The 7,620-nt window shown below is 32.0% G+C and overlaps 2 protein-coding genes and 1 non-coding gene across 4 annotated transcripts; 1 reads left to right on the top strand and 2 right to left on the bottom strand.

Moving 5' to 3' along the window:
- The first annotated feature begins 2,268 nt into the window (after positions 1 to 2,268).
- Positions 2,269 to 2,748, top strand: LOC141665044 (uncharacterized). Its single transcript, XM_074471024.1, has one exon. The coding sequence runs from the start codon at positions 2,269 to 2,271 to the stop codon at positions 2,746 to 2,748; it is 480 nt and encodes a 159-aa protein (XP_074327125.1).
- A 1,142-nt stretch (positions 2,749 to 3,890) lies between these two features.
- On the bottom strand, positions 3,891 to 6,749 carry LOC141668339 (uncharacterized). 2 transcript variants are annotated; one of them, XM_074475182.1, is made up of 6 exons: positions 6,580 to 6,743; positions 4,931 to 4,997; positions 4,708 to 4,830; positions 4,534 to 4,617; positions 4,304 to 4,390; positions 3,891 to 4,218 (listed from the first exon to the last, which is right to left on the bottom strand). In XM_074475182.1, exons 1-6 carry the CDS (start codon positions 6,645 to 6,647, stop codon positions 4,132 to 4,134), a joined length of 516 nt encoding a protein of 171 aa, XP_074331283.1. In that variant the 5' UTR covers positions 6,648 to 6,743; the 3' UTR covers positions 3,891 to 4,131. The 2 variants fall into 2 exon arrangements, with proteins under 2 accessions (XP_074331283.1, XP_074331285.1); XM_074475184.1 differs by lacking the exon at positions 4,304 to 4,390 and having other exon boundaries at positions 6,580 to 6,749.
- Positions 6,750 to 6,794: 45 nt separating this feature from the next.
- On the bottom strand, positions 6,795 to 6,867 carry TRNAR-CCU (transfer RNA arginine (anticodon CCU)). Its single transcript has one exon. It is a non-coding gene; the product is annotated as a tRNA-Arg (tRNA).
- Positions 6,868 to 7,620: the final 753 nt, after the last annotated feature.

Below are 7,620 nucleotides of genomic sequence, written 5' to 3'. Positions count from 1 at the left end.
AAACTGATGGTGAATATGGAGACAATCCTAATTCAGATTCAGCAAGTTTTGATGGTGAAGAAGGAGACAATCCAAGCAGAGCAGTTAGAACACATGTACCTACTGCCCATGGTGTACAATAGAGGCTTTTACCTACAACAAAGTCACTAATAATTTAGGTGATTTTTATAGTGCCTCTAGTGTTAATCCTGTTGGTAGTAGTATTTTTGAAGGTCAGTGTTTTGAAGATAAACAATCTTCCATCGATTCGATTCAGTTAAGTATGATCACATAAGGGAATCTAGAGATGTGGACTGATGAAGAATGGCTACGAAATATTCCACTAGAGATGTGAACTATGTCTCAAGATGGAGGATATCGATATGGTCAAGCAACAAATATGGTTGAAACATATAATGGTCAATTATGATCTGCTCGTCATCTCCCAGTCACTTCAATGGTAGACTACATATATTATCGGAGTGTCAAACTTGTTGCTGAAAGACAAACTCAAACACATAACGATCTTCAGAATGGTCATGTATATTACAAGAATTCCAGAGAGCTCTTTCAAAAGATTGAAGAAAAGGCATCTACACATAAGATTATTCCATACAATTAAGAGAGGGGTATTTGATGTGACAACTGCAAGATACAAAACAAATAAGGGATTTTGGAAAGGTGGCCACAAGCATCATATAGATCTCTCTAAAGGATACTGTTCTTGTGGAAAATGGCACAGGTATCACTCTTCTTGTTCTCATATAGTTGCTACTTATATGACATGTAATCTAGATTGGAATATACTGAACCATATCATACTCTACCAAAATTATATGAGATGCGGCCATATGAATTTTCCCCAATACCGCATCAATCATATTGGACATTTCCAATAGCAAATAAGTGGGAGAGGTATGGAATGCTCGTACCTAATGAGGATTGAGGGAAGAAAAAGAAGAAAATGAAGAAAAAGCATAGCAAAGGTCAAAGTCAAAGAATTCGCACAAAAATGGATAACTCACAGACCGGTAAAATTTGTGGAAAATGTGGACAACAAGGACACACGAGACGCAATACACGTTGTCGTCAATAATATCTTTAATGTAATATTTTTAATTTAATTTTAAGTTGTTAGTTTATTAAGTTGTTTAATTTTACTAACCATGAATGTAATGTATTCGGTTTAAATAAAAATGTTCTGTCTATGTCTATGTATTATAGTTAATTAATTTGTTCAATTTAATAAATGTATATATTAATAATATTGTATAATTTATAATTATAACTAAATGTTAGAAAATATAAAAACTAGTTTAGTTTGAGAAGAGTTGAAAAAAGTAGTTTCTTTTGAAAAGAATTAAATAAATTAGGTTAGTTTGGGAAATTGAACACAAATAAGGCTTCCCCAATGGACAGCAACAAATGGTTAAGACTTCCCATTTATTTTATTCACACAAATATTATTATTTTAAAAAAATTATAAACTATACAAAAAGAATCAAAATTATTGTCAAAAAGCACAAATTCTATTAGTCGCAGTTACTCATGATAGACAATTAATTTCTACATGGAATTTATATCTTAACGATGGAAATGCACCGATTTTATTTTCAAAAAGAAAAACATTACACAGTTTTGCATTTAAAAATATACTTCTTCCGTCCCGATAGATTTCTAACATTTGAAATAGAGGGTTCGCCACGTATTTTAAGATTCTTATACATTATAGTTTCATAACTTATTTTTTTATTTTAATAAAAAATTAAATATCTAATTTTTATTCAGAAGAATTTTTTTTAAATAATTTATATAATTATACTAGATAAGAGTATTAAAATAGTGTAGAGAACTCTATTTTAAAGGTTAAAAATTCATCAAAAGGGATGGCAGTATCAAATTAATCTAAGTATTATCAAATTTATGAACTTCCTTTCTCTGACAAAGAAATCGCTCACTCGGTGCGAATTCTCTTTCTTGATTCTCTTTACTTCCTTATTATATTATGTACAGTTAAACCTCTTTAAAGTAATACCCTTGGGACCGGGAAAAAATATTATTTTACCGAATTTATTACTTTATCGATATAATAATATTTTATTACTTTATCGATAAAGTAATATTTTATTACTTTACCGAATTTTTATGTTTACGTGGTACAGTATAATATATAATGTACGTATAAAAACTAAAATTAATCACATGCAATGTATTTGATCTAAAATTACTTTTATTATGATTACTTATATCCAAAAAGTTAATATCTTGAATGCTATTAGTTTTGCTAACATGGCTTGGAATATTGATGTGAAAACAACCACAATTGCAAATTGTTTTCGGCATTGCAAGATTCGTTCAGAAGAAAATGATGAACAAGAACTTGGAGAAATAAATGAAGGTGTCGAAGGATTAAATGAAGTTATCTCTAATTTACGATATAGGAATGTGATGGATGTCGAGCATCTCTTAAACTATCCAAACGAGAATGATGCGGTTATGGAATCACCAACGGATGAAGAAATCATTGAGTCGGTAATGAGCACTGATGAAGGGACTGATCCTGAACCCGACGTTAGCAATGTCATCCCAAGCGTGTCATCAAAGGAAGCATTTCAAGCACTCACCACTTTGAACAATTACTTGTTACAACACGAGCAAAACATACCAGGAGTTATTTTTGCTTTACATAAAGTCAAGGACGAGATTAATTTTGGCTTTGGTGGAAAGAAGAAACAAGCTACAATAGATTCATATTTTAATAAGAATTAAATTTTGTAATCATATACATTATACAGTATATATATATATATATAATTATGGAATTATTACTTTACATATTACTTGGGCCCTTAATGACTTTCGAATTTTTTATTATCTTATGCTTTTAGCGAGAATATTACTTTACAACATTGGCCCAAGTTGGGATCGATGAAAATTATTACTTAAGCGAGGTTATTACTTTATCGGATATTACTTAATCGAGGTTTAACTGTATGTATGTATATATACATACAATGACACTTGGGAGGATTTGTTTTAAGATATAACCGTTTTCTCAAATAACAATAACAGTTGTTTTCTTCTTTCTGCTTTGTTCGCATTCTAAATTCTCTGCCCGCAACTTTTATTCTTACATTGACATATAATTGATTTAATATCATTTCTTACATATTACAATCAGATAGATCAAACCTTCATATTAAATATGGAATATACATAAAGATCAAAAATTGATTGTTTACAGGATAAAACAATTATCTGGGAAACTAACGATATAATTTGGTTATCGATTTTTTACAAGCAATTTGGATTTACGAGTTCAGAGTCTCTCTGTATGGCGTGCTCTCAATTTGGGATACTATGCACAGAAGGACACGGAGGTGTTTATAGTCAGGGTGAAAGGTTATTAGGAGGGAGAATGGTACGATTTTCAATAAAAAATTTGACCGGTATTAAAGTAATATTAAACACATTTAGATTTAGGTATGTCATAAGTAAATGAGGCCATAAACTTAGGTTTGTACACACATAAAAGTCGGAAACGGCTTTTTTATTTTTTTGAATGAGAATAAAACTGCATACATCTTACCTTAGCAGGATACACTATGTTTTGTTTGATTTTAAAACTTAAGTTTAACAAGTGATCAGGTGAAATTTTACATAAATTTAAAAGAATATGAACTAATTTATTTGGTTTATTTGTATGACAAAATCAATGACTATACATTTTCTTAGATTTTGAGAAATAGAGAATATGCATTTTTCAAATTTTGTTATTAACTATTACTTGATGAAAATTAAATTTGCATACTGCATAATACAGCAGTTCCGATATTCTAAAGAAATGGATGTAATCAATTTTTTTACTAATTAAATGGATGTAATTCACTTCTTTTTTTTGGTTAATTCAATGGACCTAATGCAATTTTACGACTGCAGGTGAGAAGATTTTTTACAATTACAATTTGAAGTTGTGATGTTTCCGAGAAACAACACTAATATAGAACAACCAATCACCAATGTTTCTCACTAGAATCACACAATTAGATAAAGTTACTGAAAATACTGTAAATAACACCTGCGCAGAGTGGACTCAACCCCCAAAGATGGATCAAGGGCGGCGGAACATTCCTCAGACATTACAGTTTTCTATCATAAAGCATCACGGGCAGCAATACGGCATGTTATAGAATCGGCAAGAGATGATATTGCTAGTTCTGCCGTCGTTATTTTGTATTGCTGAGATTGATTGTCACATGTGATTAGCAGGTAGCGGAGTCAAAAATCCAAGCAATGGCAACATAAAAGTGCATAACTAACAAACCTTTTGTATTTGAGCATGGTTTGCTCTTTTTTCCAACTCTGTTATATCAACCTTCTTACCTTTGACAAGTTTTTCTATAGCTGCAGCCTATTTAAATAGCAAATGAACTTTCTTACAATAAAAACCACTAAGGGAACAGAAAAAATGATGAAGCAAAAACCACTAAAGGAACAGAAAAAAATGATGAAGCAACTTTAGAAATCTGCAATTTCAAGATAAAAGAGGCTCACCTCATCTTCAGAAGCATCGAAACGAGCTACAAGGACATATGTAATGTTTTCAGTGATTCCACATCTTTTAAAGGATTCTTTGATCTGGTTATAATAAAAACTGAGAAGTAACAAAGTACCAACTGATAGGGACAAAATCATATAGTAAAAAAAAATAGATAAACTCCACCATACATGCTTAGAGCCCGAGTAGTTGAAAACCAACTCAGAATGTAGAGTGCGTGTTGCAAGTGATTCCCGCAATTTGGCTACAAGTGTCTTGTGAGCTGCAGCTAGAACAGGGAATATATCTGGGATCTGTGTCAATTAATGAAAATAATTACACATTACTTAAGCATGACCATGCAAACAAAATATCAGTTTATTAACATGAGAAAACATTAAAGGTGTCACTTACAATCAATGCATTAAGAAAGGCTACTTCTGGTTCCAGTGTACCTGCTTGCATTTTATTGAGAAGTTCTCTATAAATTAAAAAATAAATTGGTTAGGCCTCACATCTCCTCTCTTTACAGGTGTTTTTCGTCTTAAATACCTTACTTGGTATAAGTATTTTTTGATGATTTTCCATCTGAATAGGAAAGTTAGTATCTTGTTTCTATACGAGTGGAAGTGCTTAACTTATTAAACAAGAACAGTTGCACATTGTAAACACATTAAGGATAGATTAATGGTCTAAATTATCACTAAACTATATCCCAAATTGCAAGTGGGTTACTGTTTATGAAAACTTCAGAAGAATTATAAACTTGACCGACTTGTGATGTGGATGTGGGTGGGTGGTTAAACAATTCAGCAAGTAAAATTTAGTTTGGTAATCGAACTAGGAACTCCAAGCTTCTTCAGTTCGTGACCCACTATCAAGTTGGTAATTCAGGTCTAATTTAGTGATGTTCTAGATTAATAACCTTTTCGAAAACAGTCTTAATTTAATTGATTGGAGTGAAATGGTAAAGAACAGTACATAGCAACCTGATAGACATCTCATCCTAAGACTTCAAATCTGTGAGGTCGTGAGCAGAGGAAGCTTTGACGGCTTTAGCCTTTAAGGTTAGGTAGCCTACAAAATTATATCACATCTGCGGAAATGTTGTATATTTGGGTTGTTGGTAAATGGCATAGCTAAGTCCCTGAGGACCAAAAGATATAAACTTTCTGTTGTTTGTATCTCGTTTATATCACTGCCTGATTTGGCCAATTTGATAAAACAAATTTAGCATTTGGACCCATGTAAGAGCTCGCAGCCAGAGTAATGATGGAACGACAATACATGACTGTAGATACTTTGCGTAGAAAAAACTAATATTTTAAACAAGCGGGGTCATCATGGTTCCTCCAAAAGTTCTAAATGTCGAGTCAAATACTACAACAGGGTACCACAAAAATATGTCACTTCTAATATCCGGAAGCTAAGAACATTGCCTCTATCTCAATGCGTTAAAGCAATTTTCCCCATTATATGAAAAATATGGCCTACAGATTATGCCTAGTATACAGGGAGAGCGCAGTCACTTCATCAAAACAGCCACTCTGAAAATTTTCACATCTTAAGAAACCACTCTTTCCGAACTCTACTATTGTACTCGCCAAAAAAGAACAACCTCAAACTTCGTCGATCTTCAGAATCAGAACTTAGAAAAACACATACGTGCATAGATTTATTGCACGTCTATAAAATTATATAAATAAACACAATCCCAAACAGCAAAGTAGAATTGTTCTTCCAGATCGATTTCCAAATATTCACAAACAGATTATCAGTTCTCAATTAGCTTAGTTTTAGTCACGATACGGACATGATAGCGTCCATTGTCTTGGTTCCACAAAAATTACAATCTTTTCCAGCAAATCCATCAAAATATAAAATTTCAAGAATGGGGATTGACAAAAAGAGTTAAACAAGTATCACGACATACTACCATCAAGTCAAATTACCACTACAATTTAAGTCTAATTTTATTCTGCTAATTCAAAGAGAAAAATCTATCCAGAATCAAACATATAGAATTGTGTGAGAGAGGGAGGGAGAGAGAGAGAGAGAGATACTTGGAATTAGTTACGTCTGTGAAGAGAGCAAGAGAGAGAATAGCTCCGTTAATTTCAAAAGTATGCATGTCTGCTGCAACTGCAATGTCTGGGCAGAGCCGGAGAGAGAATTGAAGGTAAGCTAATTTAGGGTTTTGACTTTTGACAATGAAGCAAGGATAAATGTAATAAATGTAAAAATCTAATAACGAGATTTGGAAAAAAAAAATGAAATACGCGCCAGGAAGGGGTCGAACCTTCGACTTTCTGCTTAGGAAACAGACGCTCTATCCACTGAGCTACAGGCGCTCTTTCTATTGTAATTAACATGTTTGATCTATATATACTTGTTTACACCAATTATGTACCGTTTGTTCTAGTGCTTCACATGTTTTTTAAGATTAATGTAAAGTATAATATTAAAAAAAAATTATATATATAAAAATTTGAACATTGTACATTGATATAAAAGAAAAAAAAGTAGGTAATTAAGTTTATAAGAACATTAAAATTTATGTCAAACTCCTGTCAACTAATGTAAAAAATTAGATGTAACTGTGACCTAATGGGCACAATGTCTGATTAGATATAATGATCGAAAATTGTGAAAACTTAAATATGACTACTAGAAATTCATAATTTGTAGGTACATCCAATGGTTTTATTTTGTGTTTAAAGGTATAGAAGTCGGAAGTTTTTTCACAGAACCAACCCATAAAAAAGAATTGAACTAAATAGGCAATGCTACATCCACGAAGTGTGAATGCGACAGAAGTGTAGTAGCATTATGTTCACTCCTAGGCAGTTATTCATGTTATGCTGCTGGTTTATTCCAAGGTTGACGTTCAGGTTGACAATGAAGCCACCTAAGCATAATTGCCATAAAGAGGTTTTTATCTTATTTATACTTCGGTAGGGAAATAAATATAAAAAAAGATACTTAGCACTATTATTATTATTCCTGCTAATACTGGGAGCTGATAGATATACTCAAATTTAATATTTAGGAATTTTATCAAACTATAATCTTTGAATTAATGGTTTATTTAGTTTTTGTTGACG

The sequence above is a fragment of the Apium graveolens genome, chromosome 6, assembly GCF_009905375.1.
Source record: "Apium graveolens cultivar Ventura chromosome 6, ASM990537v1, whole genome shotgun sequence".
Lineage (NCBI taxonomy): Eukaryota > Viridiplantae > Streptophyta > Magnoliopsida > Apiales > Apiaceae > Apium > Apium graveolens.
Note: the sequence above shows the minus strand (reverse complement) of the source record. Positions and strands in the feature narration are given on the sequence as shown.